Source organism: Ammospiza nelsoni, chromosome 2 (assembly GCF_027579445.1).
Source record: "Ammospiza nelsoni isolate bAmmNel1 chromosome 2, bAmmNel1.pri, whole genome shotgun sequence".
Lineage (NCBI taxonomy): Eukaryota > Metazoa > Chordata > Aves > Passeriformes > Passerellidae > Ammospiza > Ammospiza nelsoni.
The window spans coordinates 101,536,845-101,559,264 of NC_080634.1; the positions used below are offsets into that span (position 1 = coordinate 101,536,845).

The 22,420-nt window shown below is 40.4% G+C and overlaps 3 protein-coding genes across 10 annotated transcripts in view; 2 read left to right on the forward strand and 1 right to left on the reverse strand.

Annotated features, from left to right (window-relative positions):
* The first annotated feature begins 1,440 nt into the window (after window positions 1-1,440).
* Window positions 1,441-12,821, forward strand: RAB9A (RAB9A, member RAS oncogene family). Of its 6 annotated transcripts, none has more exons than XM_059466530.1 (3): window positions 1,444-1,607; window positions 5,033-5,120; window positions 9,798-12,821. In XM_059466530.1, the coding sequence occupies exon 3, from the start codon at window positions 9,834-9,836 to the stop codon at window positions 10,437-10,439; it is 606 nt and encodes a 201-aa protein (XP_059322513.1). In that variant the 5' UTR covers window positions 1,444-1,607; window positions 5,033-5,120; window positions 9,798-9,833; the 3' UTR covers window positions 10,440-12,821. The 6 variants fall into 6 exon arrangements, with proteins under 6 accessions (XP_059322517.1, XP_059322513.1, XP_059322519.1 ...); XM_059466533.1 differs by lacking the exon at window positions 1,444-1,607 and adding an exon at window positions 1,702-2,120; XM_059466531.1 differs by lacking the exon at window positions 1,444-1,607 and adding an exon at window positions 2,151-2,352.
* A 2,359-nt stretch (window positions 12,822-15,180) lies between these two features.
* On the reverse strand, window positions 15,181-20,232 carry TRAPPC2 (trafficking protein particle complex subunit 2). Of its 2 annotated transcripts, none has more exons than XM_059466537.1 (5): window positions 20,173-20,232; window positions 19,255-19,365; window positions 17,477-17,625; window positions 16,672-16,753; window positions 15,181-15,856 (listed from the first exon to the last, which is right to left on the reverse strand). In XM_059466537.1, exons 2-5 carry the CDS (start codon window positions 19,345-19,347, stop codon window positions 15,758-15,760), a joined length of 423 nt encoding a protein of 140 aa, XP_059322520.1. In that variant the 5' UTR covers window positions 19,348-19,365; window positions 20,173-20,232; the 3' UTR covers window positions 15,181-15,757. The 2 variants fall into 2 exon arrangements, with proteins under 2 accessions (XP_059322520.1, XP_059322521.1); XM_059466538.1 differs by lacking the exon at window positions 20,173-20,232 and adding an exon at window positions 19,846-20,091.
* Window positions 20,233-20,436: 204 nt separating this feature from the next.
* The window catches only part of OFD1 (OFD1 centriole and centriolar satellite protein), a 29,542-nt gene continuing 27,558 nt past the window's right edge, over window positions 20,437-22,420 (forward strand). For both annotated transcript variants that reach the window (XM_059466514.1, XM_059466515.1), the window contains exon 1: window positions 20,437-20,579. In XM_059466514.1, coding sequence (XP_059322497.1) covers window positions 20,484-20,579 — 96 coding nt within the window. In that variant the 5' untranslated portion in view covers window positions 20,437-20,483. The remainder of the gene's footprint in view (window positions 20,580-22,420) is intronic.

Here is a 22,420-nt window from a genome sequence, read left to right on the forward strand (position 1 = left end):
TGGACAGACAGACTATATTCAGGCTAGGAATTCATTTTTTTACAGCAAGGATGATGAAATCCTGTAACAGGTTACCCAAATTGATGGTGGCAGGACTCTGAGCAATCTGATCTAGTTGAAGATGTCCCTGCTCATTACAGGGTGATTGGACTAGATGACATTTAAAGGTCACTTCCAAGCCAAACTATCCTGCAATTCTAAATTTGTATGTATCCAAAGTGTTTAAAAACAAAATCTAGTATTGTTTCAAAACAAAAACATGGTAGCTTCTCCCCAAAACATAATAAAATAGAGTAATTATTTCCTCCATTTCTAAATGCAGCTTTTTCTTCTGTATAAATCATAAAATAATGATTTGTAACTGATCAGAGCTTATATACCTTAGAATTACCATAATTTAAAGTCCACTTTCCTACTCCTTTAGTACTTGCTTGTCTTTTACTCTAGAATTGGATGAAAGCAGATTGCAGGGAAAAAAGCACTTAAAAATTTTTGAAGTCCAGCTTTGTTAGATAAAAGTGGGTCTGGTATCATAAGATTCGCCTCTAGCATGGCCTGCCTTTTAATAATCCTGTTCTGTCAGTAGGAGACATCTCCTTTTGATGTTACTGAGATCTTGTTTTCCATTCCTTGGGCCGTGTTGCTGTCTGATCCAAAACAAGACAACTCTACAAGTGGCAATTCCAGTCTGGTTGCATTTGCCTTATGATCAGAAGCATGTGATGACTGCTTGAGCAAATGAGTGCACTTATGCCTGTCATCACCTATTCCTCCTGATGGTGTGGGAACCTCTTTAATTTTTTTTTTTTGTATTAATTATGCTTTGCCCTCGTGAGGAGATTGTAAGAGCACAGAAAAGACTTATCACTGTCTCGTTTAGCTTTTCTCCCTGTGATATTGTTTTAACAGTCAGGTTGGTGTTTTTCTGAATTATTACAGGAAAAAGAGTGTCTGGCTACTTTTTTAAAATAGCGTGCTTTGTATTTTGATTAATTCCTTCACTGATACCTTAAATGTTTCTACTTGTAAAGTGAAGCTGCCTTACAATTGTGAGTTTGCGCACCTGGGGCCCTTAGTGTGGAGCACAGTGAGACTACTGCCTTTAATAAATAACTCTGACCGGCAGATACTTTATAAAGGCATTTTCGGGCTTAACAGTGCAGGGCATTCTAGAGCAAGTAGAAGTTATCATTTCCACGGGAACGCTCTCAGACGGCGCACGGTAGTGATCGGTGGGAGATGGCTTCAGTGAGCCTTTCCGGCCCTGGTTGGGCTGTGGGCACAGTTTTTCCCGCTGCCGGCTGTCCCGTTGTTCCCGCTGTCCCCATTCCCGCACCATCCCGCAGCTCCGGCCGGAGCGACTCCTCCCGTTCCCGTCGGGGCGTGGCCCTGCCCGGTGGGCGGGCCCTGCTCACGTGGTGCCGGTCCCGCCCCCGGCCTGGCCGCCATGTTCGTTCCTTCCGCAGCGCCCGGTGGCGGTGGCGCAGCCGGGGACTGGGACCGGCGGGAGGAGCGGCGGCAATTCCCTTCCCGCGGGCAGGGATCGGCTTCCCCAGCGCGCTCGGGAGCGGCGGCAGTTCCCTTCCCGCGGCCTGGAGCCGAGTCAGGTTGTGTTATTTTCCTTTCCCTTGTTGGCGCGTTCCCCGCCGCTGCCCGGGATCCCAGGCGCGCTCCCCGGTGTTCCCTGGCGGCAGCGGGAGGGCAGCCCCGGCCGGGCCCGCGGTGGGAGGGCGCCCCGGGCGCTCCCCAGAGCCGGTGCGGGTGGCGGGGAATGTGGCGTGATCCGGCATCCCGTGACTCCGGGGCAGGCGGCGGCTCCTTTGGGAAGCGGCTCCAGCTGGCCTGTGGCCGGTCACCGACCCCGGAGCGCTTCCTCCCGTCTGAGAGACGTCGCTGATCTGTCAGGCTGAAACTCGGCTTCGTACCTGTGTGCTCAGCACGGTTCGGACTGGGAACAGAAGAAGTATTGAAGCTCCTTTTATCTTCTTTTCCTCGCTGCTGTGGGCTTGGAGCGGGCAGCCCAGGGAGGTGATGGAGTCACCGTCCCTGGAGGTGTTTGAGGAAAGGCTGGACGTGGCACTCAGTCCGCGGGCTGCTTCGCAGGGAGTGTTCGGCCATAGGTTGGTCTCGGTGATCGCAGAGGTCTTTTCCAACCCAATGGAGTCTGTGTGGAGAGCGGCCGCCTGCCCAGCGCGCCCTTGGGTTTCACTTCTTCTTTGAAGCAGTGGCTCGGCTCAGCCGCTCTGCGGGGCCGGGGGATTCCCGGTGGCGGCAGGTGCCTCTGCGGGATCAGGTGTGGGCAGGGGCGGCTGAGGGAGTTCCCGGTGGCGGCAGGTGGCTCTGCGGGTTCAGGTGTGTGCACGGGTGGCCGGGGCAGTTCCAGGTGTGGGCGGGAATGGCCGGGACAGTTCCGGTGTGGGCAGGTGCCTCTGCGGGCCCCGGTGTGGGCAGGGGTGGCCGGGAGAGTTCCCCGTGTGGGCAGGTGGCTCTGCGGGCCCCGGTGTGGGCAGGGATAGGGATGGGCCAGGGCTGGGAATCGCCCACGTCTGCGTGGTTATTGGGCTGCTCTCGGTATAAGTAAATCCGTGTTACAGGTAACTTGTTCAAAACAATTTAGTGGCTAACAGGATAGTGCAAGAGAAATAGTTTTAAAAACCTCCATTAGTGCCTTCATAGCAAGGTTACCTATAACTAGATCCATGGAGAGCATTTAAGTTTTATTAACTTGGGTGGGAAGCTAATAAAAGTTAAGTGGGAAGTTAAGTAGAGAACGTCTTGGCTAAGTTTTGTTCAGGAACTGAAATGCTTGTCTGCAGATAGCCCTCATGCAGCCTCCCATCCCTACATGTTGTTTTCCTTCTTGTCCATAATAATTTACAGCTACACTAAATAAGCATGTGGGTTTTATTTGTCTTTACTTTCAACATGTTGTGCAACACTGAAGTTGTCAGTGCTAGCTTTTTTTAGAGCAAGGGTGGCTATGTGTGACTGGGTTTTTTTCGGGGTTTTTTTTTTGTTTGTTTATTCAAAGTGTTTTTCCATTACTCTTAGTAGCTTTGAAGGTAACAAGCTGTAATGGCAGACTGGAGGGAGAGCACACATTCCCAAAATAAATCCAAAACATTTTTTTCTTAGCACTTTTATTTTCAGGGAAACCTAATCAAAGGATGATACAGCTCTATCTGTGTTTCATACCAGCTTCAAATTTATAATGAACAGTTACTTTACTCTGTCTCCATTCAGATTGTATGGAGCTGTCTTTGCTGTCTTAATCTTAGTAAAGCCTTTTCCATAAAGTTAAAAAGAGACAGTGGGTATTAAAAAAAACCAAAATAAAACAAACAAAAAAACCCCCAACAAACCAAAACACCTGCTCTAGCAGTTCTTGTTTCATTGTTTTACTTTTGAGTGCTCAAACACCATCAGTTTCCTTAAATTGAAAATATGTGTAAGAAAAGAATTGCAGAGGGTCAAATAAGATATTTAGATTTCAAGCTTTGTTTTATTTTGTGTCAATTTGGTAATAAATTATGGGACACAGATCTTCCAGCTCCTTAGGTTTGGAATTTTACATAAATGTTTCACAATGGATAAAAACTTCCCAGCAAAAAGACTTGTAAGAAGTCCTTAGCGTTTGTTGTTTATTTTATTTTTTAATAGTGTTCGTTCTCCCCTGTGTTTTGTTTTTGTTTTCCTTCTGAGCAGACAGGTGTGTTGGCCTGGTACAGTGTAACCCACTTAATGCCTTAGGGATGGGCTTTTGTCACAAGAGCTACACTGGGAGGAATATGAATGTACAAGGTAGCCTTGAACCAATAGAGGCTGCTATTACTAAGATTCCCTGAAGGAAAAGGGAAACTAATGCAAGGGAGAAGGATGAGCACATTTGGGCAGAAATAATTGCTGGATAAGTTTTTGAAAGAGTGGAAGCAGTAATAGAGAAGTAGGTTGCAAGGAGAATGTCAAATAGCCCTGGCATTGTTAGCAGTGTTGGACCAGGAGCAGCAGCACTGAAGGGTGTTTTGAAGTTGGCTGAAAGTAATAGAATATTTAAGATGGAACATATTTAACTGTGAACTGCTGAGAAATGTCAACTGATTAAATTGGAATAAATAAGTTTGCTCATTTTACTTGAATTTGGGGAATGAGGTTGGAGGTGAAGGTTAGGCTTATGCAAGATTAAACTGGGAGAGATTTTGCTAATTGACTTTGTGTCTAGCTAGAAGTTAGAATAAATGAAGAGATTCTGGCAGTACGTGCTGAAATGATTTAATGATCCAAGGGTTATGTGAACTTCAGGATTCCTTCCTTTGGCCACTGGGTCTTTCATAGTCCTGGGTCATGCCAGGCAACTGTTTGAACTAGAATCCTGAGCTTCAAAGGAGTCAAAACCTTACAAAGAAACCCCCAAATAAAACCTTTTTTGATATCTGAATGAGTGGCAGTAGCTGAATGACAGTTCATTTTGGGTTGGGTTCATATAAGAAATTACAAGTAAATTCTAGTGATTTTAGTGGTGTTAGATCAAGACTGCTTAGAACAAGAGGCAATTTCAGATAGTCTGTGTTTTCTTTTGGATAGATGTTTAATAATTTGCTGACAAGTTATCTTCATAGTGCAGTGGTGAAATCAGAGATACAGGAAGGAAGACTGGTGAGGAGATGAGGACTTTGGTCGGGCTGGCTCTGAGGCAGCTGATGAGTGGCTGTCAGCAAAGGGGAGTTCCTGATCCACGGCTCTTACGTCAATGCCCCGTGGAGGGGAGGGTCGGGTTGGAGGCTGATTAATGTCTCTGCTTGTAGCACATTCGAAAGTACAAAGCCTCTGGCCTCTTGCCTTCATATCTGGTTGTTTTCCTTTGAATTGAGAAAGTCTTTCAAAGTCAAACATGTCTGTGGCCTCTTATGCACTAAAAAAGTATTCTTCTGCCACTTAATTGACCAGGGTATAAACCACTACCTCCCAAATCAAAGAACAAGGATTGACTAAGGGGAGAAAAGTGAGAAAACATGATACTGTCCTTTCTTTTCAGATTTTTGGAAACTTGCAGATCTGCTATAGGCAACAAGTTTTACCACTGTAGTGATTGAGGGCTGAGAAATGTAAATCTTCCACAAACAGTAAGTGTTGAAAACTATGTAGTTTTGGATTCTGCCCTTTCTGCTGCTACTCTTGTAGTTCTTGGGACTTCTTTTCAGACCTTTCACAGAGAAGCAATTAATGTCATTCTTTGATGGGCTGCTTTAACTAACAAACTATGTTTTCTATGCTAGTCTGGCTATTATTGTCAAATGCTTTGTTTCTGTGAAAAAACCCAACTACTAATGAGGGAGGGAGTTTACATTTCCACTGAAAGGCAAGTGTTTTTTCAGTCAAAATGCTTGCAGTGGTGTGCCTTTTTAAACTTCTAATCTGATACCAGTGGCTTAACAAAATATGGTGGCTTAGTAAAAAAAATAAAATTGTGAATAAGCTTCAAAACTGAAACGGATGTGCTTATATGTGTAAATTTGAGGATAGGAAGTTGTGAAACATGGTCAGTGTTATGCTCATAGAACTGCTAATTCTGCTTGTCCATAACTTAAGTGTCTTTTTCTTAAGTCAAAGATGGCCCTTTTTGGCTGATGGCACATTAGGTTGTAAGTAAACATGATTACTTACATGATGGGAACAAACTTGAGTCTATTTTATATTTAACAGCATTAGTTAAAGGACAGTGTACCACATATCCTCAAGAAAACCTTTAGGTTTAGTCTTGGTTTTGTATAGTAGGTGATTCATCAAGTGAAAACTGAATGACAGTGATAACCGAAACAAATTTTCTTGCCTATTTCCAAGTTAGAAAGTAAATACAAGTGGAAAAGCAATTGTCTGGAAATTAGAAGTGTCCCTTACATCTGTTTCTTCAAAAATGCTGAGGCAGTTCAGTGGTGGTGTTACAATAGATCCAGGGTTTGGTGCCCTATTAAAAACGGGGAGATTTCAGTTGCTATGTGTTTTTTTGTTTGGATTTTTAATGGTGTGCTGCAGAGGCTGGTATCAGCATGGGAAAAATAAACTAAATAGGTCCAATTGCCTTGGTTTGCTTAATAGTTTACATGGGGTTTGCAGCTTGCTGACATTACAGAGGCAGTGCAGTTACTGTGTTGGCCAGCACTGCTTTTCCAAAGAACTTGGGTTCAGCATTTGTCTTCAGCCCTCAGTACACTGGTGTGAGTGGGTCCTCCTTAATCTATGAAATTATTTTTATAGTAAAAAAAGGACAAATTCTTAGACTTGGGTTCACATGTTGCTACAATAGTTTTCCAGACCAAGAGTCTTGCTTTTCTTTGAGTGCTGCCTCAGTACCTATAAGAGAGGTATTTGTACTCAAAGACAGATATTAAGCTGGAAGTAACACAATCTAGATGGATAGACTGGACAAGGCAGTGGTATTTTGTTAACCTTTGCAGGACTGCATTTTGTAATGCAAACTGATTTTTCTGAGGTTGCTTAGCTGTTTGTCTTTTGTTGTGACAGCAAATATTTGGACTGATAGTGGAAATATTTGACTTGCAATTAATTTTACTGTTTAAAAGGGACATCCTTAAAGGCAAAAATTAATTTACTGTTTTGTGTTATGGTATATGATCATATCATAAATTACATTTAGTAGAAAATGTTCCCTGCTTTTAACAGAAATATTGAAGTCAGTGATTAAGCACTGTAATCCTTTTTAGTTAGGGGAAGCAATTCAGAAATGGTTATCAAAATGAACCAGAGTGAGGCTGCTTTTTATTTGCTCTGACTTTTTTTGAATATTGACATGATTGAAGAAGATGAGGAAGATTATTGTTCTTACAGGCCCTTTGTCTACTAGGTTGAGATTACTTTTACATTGACTAATTGTTAAGAAATAACTATAACAAACAGTTACATCTAATTCTATACTGTTTTGTGATTCCTAATGCTGGGTAAAACAATCAGATGCACATTAGGAATTAAGCTTTTGTTTTGTTTTCAGATGATGAATGATGATTTAAACTGAAAAATTGACATAGTAAATTTTCAGAAACATCATATTGTATGTTAACCAACTCTTCCAAAACCACTGTCAAAATGCACATTATACAGATAAATTGTATAATAGGAGAAATAATATTAATTCTTGTAGTGTTTTAAGTATTTTATCATTGTATTATTTATTGGAGTGTTAAGGCTTCATAACTTTAGAAAAAACAATTTAAAAAATTGAGTTTTTTAAAAATCTTAACTTATTTAAAATCACAACTAGAAAATAAATGCAGCAGTTTACTGTTTTGAAAAATACAGCTGATTCAGCAGATACTCTGAATCGCTTTATCAGTTGTGGCTGCAGATGAGTCCCTTATACAATAATAAAACTGTAAATGTATTAAGTCTTACATGCTTTCAAACAAAAATACTTATTAATACTTTCAAACATGCTTCTTTGGTGCTTCAGATACAGCTTGTGAGCATCTATTTAAATTATTCAATGTATATTCCATTATTTTGGATTAAAAACTTTACAGAAACTTAATTGCAGCCTAGCATGGCAGCCGTGGAAACTGAATGTACTGAAAAGCAACATTGCTTACAACATCACTGAAGACTCTTTCTGTAGCTTTTGTGTGAAAGGACCAGTTTGGTCCACTTTTAATAGTTTGTGGTTGGTCTGTAATTGTCTGCCCAGTAAAACTAATTTTATGGTCATCAGTCTCTTAGACCTCACTGGAATGGCCCACATAGCTGAAATTGTGCAAATTAACTTTGCAGGTTCTAGATGCACAAAGCAGTAGATACTGTTAACACCTTGCTTATGTGTATTTTGTTTAAAATGTGGCTTTGTGGACAATTTCATGATGATAACTGCCATTGATAGAAATGCAGATGCTAAAGAACAATGCAGAGTGCTTAGCACCAGTCAGAACTGCCTAAGCCAGTTATTTGTGCACGTTGTGTCATCCGCGGAACTTCCGATTTCTGCAGGACTGGAAAAATAAATTATAACTTGTTCCCTGCACTGGTGGAAAGAACAGGAGAACATTCAGTACCCTCTGTGCCCATGAAAGCATTATTTATTAAGAAGCAGCTCCTATCTATTGATGTAGAAACTGGAGATATAAATAAATACACTAGATCATTTTCAGAGTTAAGAGTTTAGCGTCTCTTAACTGCAGTTCTTACACAAGTAGTCCAGTGACTCTAATGAGGCTTTTTGCATGCACTAAAATGTATCTGTTCATAACCTGAGCCCTAGCCATTATTCTGTAGCTCTCTGAAGGGTAAGTGAACTATCTTATTGTAGCTTCTAATAAGTTTTATTATCGTACAAACCTGTACAGAATTAAGATTTTATAAACGTTGTTAATTATGCGGTATGAATGAATTAAATTACTTGCTCTGAAAAACATTTTAATGGAAGCAGTCACTTCCTTGTATTTTGACTTTTTTTTGTGTGTTGAGGCTTCAAACTACCCCTTTTGTCTTACTGTAGATTGTGTCTAGCAAGTAAATATTCAAAGATGGAAAGTCACTGATAAAAAAAATTCCTGAAATTTCTTGCTCCTACTGTAGGCCTTGATTGTAAGGCAGCACAGAGTCATATGACTCTCACACCAGCTTGTATCAGGTTCTAATTCTACAGCCACACTGTGGGTGATGTATATGCCAGTAATGCTAATTACAACTAGCAAGACCACATTCCTTCCTTCAAAGAAAGAGAGGGACTAGGCAACTTATGACCCATTTCCATTTTAAATAGATGCTATTTTCAGAAAAGCCTGGTAGGGCTGAAGCCCAGACTATCAGGTAGGTTTAGGAACGCAGTTCTCATACAGAAACTTCAGTTTGGGCTTGATAAAATGAAACTTTACCCCCAAGCAATTAAAACACCATGTTACAGTATTAGATGACAGTACAGTTGTGAGGGCAAAGGTTGGGTACAAAGCACTAATAAGCAAACTACTTTAGTGCTAAAGGATTTTTTTTTAAATTTCTTTTTAAGTCTAACAGTTAAAAAGCTTTCTTTGTCACTAATTTGCCGTCCCCATGCTGGCTGCCAGACTATTCACTGGCACTTCCAGAATTTCTGACAGTTTTACTATGGGAAGTTGACACCTCCTTACTGAACTGTCATTGTAGGCTTGGGCTTGGTATGTGGCATTTTGAGTATCGTTGAAGTAGTGACAGCTGACTTTCTTTTGTGCAAGTTTTAATAGTTTTCCATTCATCAGTGCTGTTCTGCAAAGAGTAAACTATAAACTATTGAATGCTCATCTAAATAAAATGACAGCATTTGCATTAGTTTCATAGATAACTGTGTTTCTAGTGCTTTGGTTTAAAAAGTAACTTCGGTGATAAAATACAGCACTGATGTGACTAGTTAAAGGCACATGCTCTATAAAATTCTCTGCTTTTTTCCATGAACCTTTTCCAGTGAACATAAATTAATTATAGCACTTGTTGAATGTGATGTGATACCCCTTCAGTACAAAGGAGGAGTGGTTTGAAGGATTTGGGGGTTTAAAATAGTTCTAAGTGACAGACCAGTAATTTATGCAGCATACTGCTGAGATGCAGACTGCAGTGTGTGGAAAAGACACCTCTTTAATTTGATATTCTTGAGTGGGTACTCTTACTGACGTATAACTGCAGTTCACCTGTTTAGTGGAGTCTTGGTTTTGTTCATGAGACTTAATGTTGGTGGAATTTAAAACACATTCTAGATATTTATGTGTGCAAAATTTGATGCTCACAACTGTTTTCCTTTCTAATGATTTCCTTAATCTTTACAGGTCTAGGAAAACAGGAGGATCTTTTCCCCTAACAAAATGGCAACAAAATCATCACTCCTTAAAGTAATACTGCTGGGAGATGGTGGAGTTGGGAAGAGTTCCCTCATGAACAGATATGTCACCAACAAGTTCGACGCGCAGCTGTTTCACACCATAGGTGTGGAATTCCTAAATAAAGAGCTGGAGGTGGATGGACACTTTGTTACCATGCAGATATGGGACACGGCAGGTCAGGAACGCTTCAGGAGCTTGCGGACTCCTTTCTATAGAGGTTCTGACTGTTGCCTGCTAACCTTCAGCGTGGATGACTCTCAAAGCTTCCAAAACTTAAGTAACTGGAAGAAAGAATTCATTTATTATGCAGATGTGAAGGAGCCTGAAAGTTTTCCATTTGTGATACTGGGTAACAAAGTTGATATCGATGAAAGGCAAGTATCTACAGAGGAAGCCCAAGACTGGTGCAGGAATAATGGCAACTATCCCTATTTTGAAACCAGTGCAAAAGATGCCACTAATGTTGCAGCAGCCTTTGAAGAAGCTGTTAGAAGAGTTCTAGCCTCTGAAGATAGATCAGATCACTTTATTCAAACAGATACGGTAAACCTTCATCGGAAACCGAAGCCCAGCTCATCTTGTTGTTGACTTAAATTTCTTTTTGCCAAATTACTGTTGACTAGCTTGCTCTGTAAAGGAATGGGGAAGGTGTAGTAGATAGAATAACAAATGGATTTCACTCTAATATTAAAATTGTAATATTTTGCTGCTTTCATGGGGGAGAAAAAGAAAAATCTCCATTCATGAGTGACCCGTTATTGAATTAGTGATGCTTTCTGTTTAGGAAGACATCAAGGAAAAAATAATATAAGAATATAATTTGCCAACGTTATTCAAATGATAAATATTTGAATATAATTAAAACTTGAAAGTTCTAGAAGCACTACTTTGGAGAAGCTGTTCTGGAATTCAGGCACAAAGATACTTTTGTATGTGTATATTTTTATGAAATTGGCATTCCACTTTTGCTTCATTAGATGTCAGTTTCTTAACAATGCTAGATATTAAACTTCAGTCTCATTACATTCCTTTTGCTGTGAGTGGTACTTCATCTCTAATCTGGTTATTATAAGTTAATATAAATTACATCCAGGTCTTCTAATTGCCTAATGTTACTGTAATTTGTGTAAGTTTGTAAGTAGGAATTAAATTTCCTACGTATTTAATGTCCATTTTCTCCCATATATTAATCTGATGCTGCACTAATTTCTCCAGTGGTTTAATGGAAAATACCGATCATTTTTTAAATTAATGTGTGTCCTTGCCTTAAGTCCATTCTGGCATGTTTCTGATCAATAAGGTGAAAAATCTGAGTAACTGAAATATAACCATTTTTTGAAAAAGAAATGCTTTATTCAGTCAGCTTTAATAGCACTTGAAAGGATCCACATTGTGACAGTTTTTTAGGAAAACTTGTGTACAGCCTTAGAAGTTCCAAACTTCTTGTTTGTTACCCTGAGCTATGAATGTGTTTACCTGTAATATCTGCACTGTGATATTAAGGAATGGCAATACGTAGAGAACTCAGGAAGCTCTTGACTTACAGTAGATTTGATAGCTTTCAGTCCTAATACAGGTATATAACTATAGATAGTGTTTGAGCTGAATTTGATCATTATTAAAATTGCTATTTTAGGATATGGACTTGTACCTTTAAGAGATAATATCTTTTATATTACTGAATTAATTTCATAATTATGAACTGTATTTGTTGGACAGTATTTTGCTGTCAGGCAGACAAAACTTGCAGGTGTTTTTGAGGCTTTCAGCTGCAGTTTAAGTGGTAGAATACTTGTATGAGAAATGGTTATTGGCTCTCAGAGTAACCACTGTCCTTGCAGTAGCAAAATTGCTAGTGCAGTAGCAATTGCTTCCATCTGTAATTGACTGCTAACAGGCACACATGTGCACATGGTCTGAGAGGAAGTCTGATGCTGCAGGACAGGCCATGTTATTGATTAAACAACTGCTTTCTGTACAGAAACTTTTTTGTTTCAATGGAAAAGCATTTCTTGAAGAGTACATTACCAGCAAGCACTTTATCTTAAAAGTATCTGCTCAATCTGTACCAGGTGTAATTATTTGGAAGTAAAGCTTGCAAAAACAAATCCTTGTTGCTCTTAGTACACTTTTCTGAATGTATTTATTCTTGCTTGACCTGTCCAGGACAACTTTAGTCTGCAGATCTGCTACTCCTGCTTAAAACTTCCATCTTTTTATCTTTTGTACATTCCTAAGTCTGATTCATCATTGCAGTCCTGCATCTACACCAACAGAACTGTGTTTTAAAGTTCAGTCCCTGAGCAGTTAAATATAGGTTGAACTGCTACTTATGTTTAATTTCTAGTCAGTGAATGAAAAGATCTGTGAAGAAAATCTTAGCTAAATCCCTCTTAATCTTAGGATGAGAGAGGAAAAAGCTTCAGAAATTAAGATTGCTTGTGTTAGGGGCTACGAAGCTAGTGACATGAAATTGTTGTAAAAGCACTACCTTACTACTTAAAGCTTCCTTTAACATTCATTTTAGCAGAGATTAAGGTTGAAATAAAACAGGAACTGAAGATACTGTGACTAGAGTACTATAGATACCATTCAAGTAAGATTGCTAAAAGGGAAAAATGAAGGATGAGAACCACTGTCATCTTTCTTCTGTGCAGGCATCTGTGTTTCCCCATCTGTCCCCTTTCTATTTCACATCATGGTTACCAAGCCTCCATCTCAGAAGTAGGTTTAATAAAGTTAAAACATAATCCCATAGACGTGTATTACTCATGCCCTGGGAGCTGCTGTATCACAACTGCACACTCATCACAGAAGTGGCCAGTAAAGATAAACAGGTGTGGACATGCTTAGTAAATAAGACAGTATAGGAATTGGGCCAGGAATTGGTCTCAGAGGGAAACTACTTAGTGTCTACAGAATCCAAAATCTTTTGACAAGCACATATAGGTGACAGGTAGAAAATCATAATGCTTAATAATAAACATTAATTTCTGTACTTTGTAAAAGCTAGGTTTCATTCCAGATGGATGTAAGGTAGGCATTTGTGGCTTATGTTTCAATTCACTGATTTGTTTCAAGAGCTGACACACCTCAAATATTACAGTGTCCTGTTAGCAGTATGTGGAGCTCTGTAGATTGACAGAGCATACTGTGTAACATGTATGCAAAGTTCCAGGTGTCCTTTAAAATGAGGAAAAAGAACTATTGTGGGTTGCTGGGACTGCTGGAAGCTGTGCTTGTTAGAAAGCAGAATGGCAGGGGGCAGAAGCAGCCACCTGGGGACAGCTGGCAGCTTCTATCACAACAAACTGTATCAATGCTTACATAAGCTGCTTTAACAGCTGCCCCATACCTCATTTCTTCATTTAAGTCACCTGACAGGTTACCTAAACAGTAATAGAACCTTGTAGAAAGTGGAGTCTGAGTTGCATTTCCAGCCTGGATTTACTAAGGTTGCTTCATGTTAGCTTGTGCTAATGTTCTCATCTCCTTATGCTTGATTTTTGAATGACTTAGGTTAATTCTAATCCCTTTAACTCATAAACTTTTTATTGCCTTTATTGCATAATGCAGATTATCTCTGTTTTCTTGTACTGCAACAGACTTTATTTTGAATTCTTATTCTTAAGCTCCTGAGAGGGGGTAGGAACATAATCCTTGCAAAGGAGGTGTCTTTTCACTGAGAAACTGTTCTCTGAAGCATGCTGGAACTGCAGCCGTCAGGCCTAGAGCAGATTTGTGACTTTAGCTGACGACAAGATAATTTTCACCCATCACTTCAGCTAGTGGTCTTTCAGCTGACTGAGAAGAGTCACAAACTAAAACATAAACAAGTGTTTGTCCATGTACAGAGAACTTGGAGCTACCTCACCAAGGCCTTCAGGGTTCTGTCACAAGACAATGCCCCTGAACCACAAACTCTAGGACAAAGGTGATGAGTTAGGACATAATTCTTCCATTCCTGTGGCCAGTAACAGTCTGTTTTCATAAAGCCTCGGTGGACCTGAGTCTGCATTTCCCATCTAGAATTCCTATATTCCCAGGAAAGAGGGAAAGATGTAGGGGAGGCATAAGAACAGGCACCATTTGGCTAATTGCCCTCAGAAATCAGGCAAGAAAGAAAATGCTTTCATTTTTCTTAATGTCCTACTGCAGCAACAAATGCAATTATAAAAATGTAGCTTCTAGAAGTGGTAGAAACTGTTAGCACAAATCCTTCATATTTGCCAAGCCTTTTCTTCCTGCTAAGTATGTGATTATTTAACTAAAGTACTTCCTCAGTGAATCTTAACTGTTAGTATTTTTCCAGATATCATGCTACAGGGGAGGAGGCAGAAAATAACTGCAGCTCAGTGTCTCCTTATCACATGATCAAGAATGCTTTACCTCAAGTGTGTTTGTTATTTCCATGTATACAGAAAAAAAAAAGATTTATATAAAATTACGTGACATTATCAAAGTGCTGTACAATGCAGTTTATATGCAAAAACATTGCAAAGACAGGTATTCCCATCTTCACTGGCCACCCCACCAGGTACTGTTACTGTGGTTATCTAGTTTTCTTCTAAATCACTTCAAGTATACTCAACAGGCATCCATTCTACAACATTTCATGTTTTATTTAAGGTAAATATGTTCTTTTTTCTCATGGAACATTTTACAGTGACAACTTAGCAGTAAGTGCAGAAGTGATGACTGACTGTACACTTAGAGCACATACAGATGTGGTCCCCTTAATTATACAGACTATGCAAAATACTTCTTAGAATAGCATGCCACTTCCTTTGGAAATTACTTTTCAGACTTTTTTGAAAAAAAAAGTACAAGATAGCTTATGCAGATTTGCTGCAAAAAGAAAGAGAATACTTAAGATTGTAAACCTAAGCAAAGTATTCGGTACATATATGCCAAATGATCTTTTTAAAAATTACTGGTTTGGAATGATGTCAAGTTTTGCAAAATGGTTCCTAAAACATTTTACAATGGAATAGGAGCCAGACAGGTCAAATCATGCCTTTCTTAAAACCTCAAAAAATATAGTTTCATGGTGCAAAGATCCTCCTCTAAATTTATTTACAAAAAGAAAGTTTCAGCAGTTGAAGAAATAATGGGAAAAAACCAGTGGGTTTAAACATTTCATTTGGGTTTTTCCCATGTGTGAATTAGAATTAATGTCAGGGCAGATCTGGCTCTTCTGGTCTATTTCATTCATTAATGCAACATTGCAGCTAAATGTGTATTGCACTAAATACATGGAAAGTTTGAAATGAGAGACTTTTAAACTCTCGGAGTTTTCCTCAAAATTTCTTGATATACTGGAGACAGCTTTTTGATTTTCTATTTTTTATTGAGTACTTTATATACATACAATTACAGATCAATAAATAAAAGCTTGATTTACTACTAGAGTGTAATCTTAGTCTGGTTAGTCTGCAGAGTGAGCTCTCTACTGAAAGAATACAACTAGGAAAGTTTATTATAAAATTAAGCACTTAAACCAAACAGTCAAGAGTTCCCTTTTGCTCACATTAAACCAGGTGACTAGTGACATCTTTTGCATTTAGGTCTCATTTCCTCCCACCCTGAGTCAGAGGCTTACACTTTGCATATGCATTAACACATACTGTCTCAGTTTCTTCTTTTGTACCTCTGCAGCCTCTGACAGTTTTAAACTTTATTTTCATATCACATAAAAGGAAACTTCTTGAGATACACCTTTTTTTAACCAGAGAAGCTTGGCTGTTCTTATCTAGATCAGCAAAAGAAAAAGCTGCTTCAGCATCCAATTAGTCAGTCTTCAGAAGATGAGTATAAAACATGCAGGGGACTAACCAGATGAAGTACAGTTCAAACAATCAGGAAAGTAGGGAAAAAGCACTCACTCAGGAGATTGGTTTATTTATTCAGCTTAAAAGGTGTTTCTTCCCAAGGAACTGGACTTTCCTTTCAAAGGCAGTGGACCGAATAGGAGTATTGAGTTCATAAAATGGATTCATTGCAAACTGGGGAAAGAAGAAAAGCACAGTAAGCACAATGCCCAGCCCTGAAAAATGTCACTTCAGGTGACATCTACCACTAGCTTTGAGCCTACTTAGTGTCACTAACAGCACAGACCTCCTAAACAGTCCTTGCTTTCCAGGCTCTCGCATTCTCTCCATACATGTGCAGAGCCATCCCATAGCACCAGCCCCTCAGAACAAACCCATCACACTGGTGGAAATGAGGATCATTTGAGTGCCTGTAGGAGGCTGAGATGGTGATGCTTCCCATGACTGTTTGCCATGACCCTGTGCAGTGGAAGTACCACCAGGACTTGGGAACAAGGGCTATGTGTTCTGAGAGCAAAGCTACCGGGCTCTGTGGAAGAGTGCTTTCATTATCATCATTAGTGATACCATACTACCACAAAATGCATCACAAGAAGCTGCCCCACAAGTTCTCTGTTGCCCAGGCCAGGTTGGATGGGGCTTTAACCAATCTTGTCTAGTGGAAGGTGTCCCTGCCCATGGCAAGGAAGTTGTAGATGGTTTCTGAGGTCCCTTCCTACCCAAAACATTCTAACCTATTCTACAAAAAAAAAATCACTGGACTAAAGTGAAGAAGTCTGAAAGAGCACAGTTTATAACAATTTCAAAAAACCTATTCTGTTTAATGGAAAATACAGCTTTTGTGTCACACATTACCAGCTCTGGCTGATGTGGGCTGCACAGGTGCTTATATAGGCCCCCAAGAGAAAAAGTGCTAATACAGCTGTGCCTGAGCACAAACAGCAGAACACACAAGTAGTGCAGCAAGACCACAAAAAATTATTTCTTACCTTTATATACAACTCATATACATCAGTAAAGAAGTTCTTGATTCCATCTTCTTGCCTTACATCATGAAGCATTATAAATCTCATATGTACAGTAATTAAGGAGAATAAAACTTTTACAAAGATAAGAGACATTATCCTGAGATAAGCATTTACACCTAATTCAACATATACCTCAAATGTTTAGCTGTACATGAAATAGCAGTGACTCATAGGAGGAAGCATTTAAAAAAGTAATTGAAGCAATAAAATTTGGAAAGCATTACCTTTATATTTTAACATCCCCCTATTTGAAAATAATCACCTCTCTGATCTGAAGTGCATCTCCCTGCACTTCAGCCATGTACCCCTAAAGTTAAAATGTCATTCAATGTTACTTGCTATGTGAAACAAATGTTTCTCAATAAACAGTTCCAGGACTACCTGTACACAGTATCAAGCCCCAGCACTGCATTTCCACCCCTGGAGTGACTGACACCAAGCATGTTCACTGTCACTTCTCCTCTCCAGCACAGTCAAAGGGGTGGGAACAGAGATCATACATACAAGCTTGCTTAGAGCCTCTCATACCTCTTTACTACATGTACCACATTTCATTATGCTATTTTGGCTCCTACAAAGGTAAAAATCCACTTTTCCAACTGTTCCCAGCTGCTGTGCCTCCCAATATAGTTCTTCCTGAAGCTGATGACTCTAACAATAATGGTGAATAGCCAGAGAAATCTGTTCCAAACTCACTTTATCTAACTTACCTCTTTCTGGGGAAAGGGTTTTCTTACATAAATATAAGGAAAGAGAATAGGGAAGGATATGTCCAGCTGTGACAAAAGCAGAAACAAACCATTCATTAAACTTGTCCACAGTCTTCAAGTACATGTTGTTAGAAAGCCACATGTTCTCATCTACGAGGTCGAGAGCAGCATGGGCAATGAACTGGTTGAGGTGTCGATGATCATCCTGGTACATTTCCAGAACACAGCAGAGCAGGAATTCAGTGAAAGGAATGAAATGCAAACAATCATTTGCTCCAGTTGCTACAGAACCAATGTTCAAGTTACAGAATGTTACATTTACCCTGCTTTTTTGTTACATGTGCCATCCTGTAATTAAATGAAACTAGCATATGTTTTCATGATATTTGGTTTCAAGGGAGAAAAAAGGTTGTAATAAAAAGATATCACAAACCCAGTCCTGAGAGCAACAAAATCAGTAAAGCCTGTATTACGTCTCAGGAACAAACTCAAGCATGAATTCTTTTGTTTACTGATGGGCAAACTCCCACTGCTAACTTATTCCACAATATAGGCCCTCATATGTCTTTTTCTCTTCTTTCCAGACATCTGTTTTTGTGATATTTACATAGCACACATAAAATGTAGCATTTTCTGGACTGTAACATTTCAGTCAAATTTGGCAGAAATTGACCCATAGGTTACAATGGGTAAGAACTGGGGGACAGATGCAGAAAACATAAATACAGAGGGCAGGTATGCTGGTAAAATAATCTAAAGATTCTGTTTTTCTCATTTGTTTACCTAAACCCAGGATTGTTTTATTGGGTTTGGGGTCTTCCTTTTTCTGCAACTAGTATTAAATATGTGCCTGCAGATGTAAACTGCATCCCTTCCTGTAATAAACATGAGACCACAGTGTTTGGCCTGTGTACTTTGTAGGCAATCTAGAACACCAGAGGACATCTGCCAAGAAGAGATACAGGATAAAACCACACTGGAAGCTTTTATCAGACTGGAAGAATAAGCAGTTTTGTACTGTTTCTCAAAGTAACAGGATGCTGTTACTGCCACTCTCACCTCTCAGGTTTTCCCTGCAATCAGCTTTTACACATCCTCACACAAAGTCTAGTCTGAGTAGCCTTATTTATGATCTTTTATGGGACATTAATTCAAAATACAGATGATGCCATAAAATCAGTGACATCATATACTTCCATTTATGGATACACTCTCAGATACACACACTTTTATTCTGAAATCTATTTTTTCTTTGATGTAATGCCACTTACAGATAGATTTGTTCTTTTCCCACTGGAAACAATACTTATTGAGTAGTATTGCATTTATCACATTTTCAAAGTCTTTATTTATCAATATGAGTTTTTAGCCTTCCTTAACTGAAAGCAAATATGACTAATGAAGATGATTAAAAAATTAGGTATTTTATAGCATAAAGAATAAAGGAGTGACTAGAGCTTTCAAATTTTTCTTACTTTATCTTATTACTGTAATATAAATGTCTTAAAAAGTAAGTGGCATTAAACAATGAACAGCTATTATAAAACCTCTGCACACTAAGAGAAATTACGAAAGCAAAACTAAGATATATATTCTATAACATACAGCAGGGAATATATAAGAAAACTGTGTTTCGTGAAGAACTAGCATAATCTGGCAAAGATTTTTTAAGAGACTTGAGAACTTGAGTTCTACTCCCTATGGCAAAATTTCTGTTTAATATAAACCCCAGAAAACAATAGATACTTATTTAACAACAATGCTGGTCATGCTTCTAATACACTGTAAAAATATAAAAGAATCACAGGAGTGTCATAGGGGGAAAAAAACACACCTTTGACTCTACTTTTCCAGGAGGCAGAAATTCCATTTCAAATATGGGATTATCATGGTGACCAACTATCACGAAGTAGAAACTTCCAGACATTCTTCAAAACAATGCTCCCTACAAGAAGACAAAAATGCTGATAGGTCTATATACAAACTCTCAATCCATGTAGAAGAGCTCCTAAAAGTCAGCCAATGTGCTCCCATCCATATTTACCAGAGGCTAAAGAGAGATAAACATTTAAGTATGCACATCAAGAGGATGGAGCCGAGCTCTTCTTGGTGCAGCCACACACCAGGATGAGAAACAAGGGGCAGAAACTGATTCCCGGGAAGTTCCACCTGGACACGAGGAACAACTTATTGCTGTGCGTGTGCCTGAGCACTGGAACAGCCTGTCCAGAACGCCTGGAGTTATTCTAAAACCGTCTGGACCCAATTCTGTGCCCTGTGCTCCAGACCGGCCCTGTTTGAGCAGGCTGAGCCAGATGCCCGTGCTCCCTCCCAAGCTGACAGATTCTGGGGGAGCCGGAGAATATCCTTGGGAGGGGACCTGGAAGTGAACCCAGGTACCTAAACGGACTCCTGCCCTGCTCACCGATGGTTTACCCCCGGGAGCCCCCGGTCACAGCGATCCCAGGCCACAGCACCCGGCTCCAAGCAGCCTCCTCGCCTGTCCCTCCCGGGCCCTGCTCACAGGCAGCAGAAGGGGAAGGGCGGCAGGCGGGCGGCGCCTCCTCCCCGGGACAATTCCACGGCTCCATCCCCGGGCCCTCCAGAGGTGCCCGGAAAGGCCGACCCGTCCCGCCGCCCCCCGGGGGAAGGCCCGGACCCCGCGGGGCTGCCGTCCCCAGGGGAGCAGCGGCACACGGGGTGAGGGAGAAGAGCCCCAGCCCGCAGGGTCCGGCCCGGGCCCGCCGCCTACCCTGCGCCGCGGCCCGTCCGCCCGCCCGCGGCCCCGGAAGCACCGCGCTGCTCCCGCCCCATCCGGCGCCACCGTGACGCCTCAGCGGCCGCCGCACCGCGCCCGAGCGGCCCTGCCCTGCCCGGCCCCGCTGCCCGGCCCCGCTCCCGGCCCCGCTCCCGGCCCCGGCGCCCTCCCGTGGGTAGCGGGCGGCTGCCCGGGAAAGCCCGAGCGGGCCGAGGGGAGGCGGCGAGAGCGCTCGGCGTCTCGCTGGCTGTGGGTCTCGCTGCGAGTCAGTAGTGGCCCTTTTTGTTTCGGTGTTGTAGGGCACGATGGCATCGGTTGAAAGGGAAACACTGTCCCAGGAGGAGCTCCGGAAAAGGCTGTATCAGACTTTTAAGAGCCGAGGCGTGCTGGACACACTTAAGGTGTGCTTTGTTTTCAGCAGGTGCTGCCCGTGGTCCTCTGTGCTGCTTTAAGACATCCCTAAAAGCCGTGCCGAGTACAAGCGTCTCGCTCTCTCCACCAAGTATTGTTTTGCCACAACTTAATTATTATTTGGGGAGGTGTGGGGTGTGTTGTGTTTGGGGGTTTTCCCCCCATTTGCGAGGTTCTCCCTGAACAGAATGGCCTTTCATTATGCCTTGGCCTCGGAGTGTTTTTCCGAGGAAGGTTAAAAGCCTAATTTAAGTCTTTGGAAATACCCATACTTGAAAAAAGAAATCAGGCACGGGAGAGAACAATAAATTAGAATATAAAATAGGAAAGAATCTCTCAGGTTACAGGGTGTGTTTTTTACCGATGATAATTAAGCATGTTATGTGAATAATACAGGATGTGCTTATTACCTATGATAATTAAGTATGCTATATGAATAATATTTCTAAAATACTACAATCCTGTTTTAAAACTATTTGAGCTGTTTTGTCCTTGTGTGCTTGTTCAGGAGAATGTATAGGGAAAAAATCAAGATCAATATTTCAAAAATATGATTGATAATCCAATAGCAAAGAATTTGCTGTTCAGGACAGTTTGTTTCTGCATTACTGACTTCCATACCAAGCTTGCAATGCTTGAACCATTTCTTGCTCAACTTAACTAATATTCTATCAGATTACTTCATGTTTAAGTTCAATTTTTTGCTTTAACTTGTCTAGAAGGTTATTTCTGCCTTCCTTTTCTGTACTAGGGATAAGGATTTAGCCCTGTGCTTTCCACCTTCATTTTGCCACAAGATGTATAAGAGATTGCTGTTCCTGGTTGTTTTTGAGACAACATTATGTCTGTTAAAGTTGATTGAGACTGAACAAGTTCAGAAATTAATATGGGAAAGAGTTTTTTTAGTTGAGTTTGAAAGTTGGATTCAGGGATCCTTTCCAACTCAGAATATTCTGTAGTTCTGTAATTTTGTTGTCAGCCCAATTTCTCTTGAAAACCATGCTAAAATATCAGGCTGGTCTGATGATCCAGCTTTGTTCAGTTGTGGTAATTATTTTGTCACATTTTTGGTAACACACTGCCTCTTTATTCAGTTGTGTCACTGTTGCATACCTGCTTTTGAAAGTTTAAAACACTATTTGTGCCATTATTTTTTCTTATAAACAATTTGTATAAACAATTTGAATAACTGTATAATGAAAATAATTCTTTCTTCCTTTCATGGAAGGGAGATCTGGTTTTAGGTTACTTTTTCCCTTCTATTTAACTTACAGAATACAAATAAATAATTTTAAAATGCCATTTAGTTATTATTAGTGCCTGTAGGTATCTTTGGTTAGTACTCTTTTGCTTCCCTACAAAGTAATTTATTTATATTAAATACATTGAACTTTTTTGTTTATTTTGCCATCTACTTTTGTGATGGCATGAGCAGCTTCTTGGAATGAGACTCAAAAGAGGACCAGTGAGGGTTCCAAGAACACCTGAGATGAAGGCCACATCAGGAAGGCTTTATTTAAGCCAAAGGGAAGGAAAACAGGAAAGCAGAGATCTGAAAATGATGATACAAGAGTGGGAATATGTGAGCTCTTGACTGGGAACTTCTTTTTAGTCCTATGTTTGGTACATTTTGAGGGAAAGTCAGAGTTCATTGTATCCACCATTAGAGGGTTTTGAAGAAGGGCAGGGTGTTCATAGTGCACTTCCAGATTTTCCCAAAATTAGTCTGCCCTCTTCTGTTTGTAGGTTGTATAAGTAAAATGAGGCTCCCTGTGGATTTTGAGAAATTAAAACTCTCATTGAATCAGATGTAAACTGATAATACAATGGT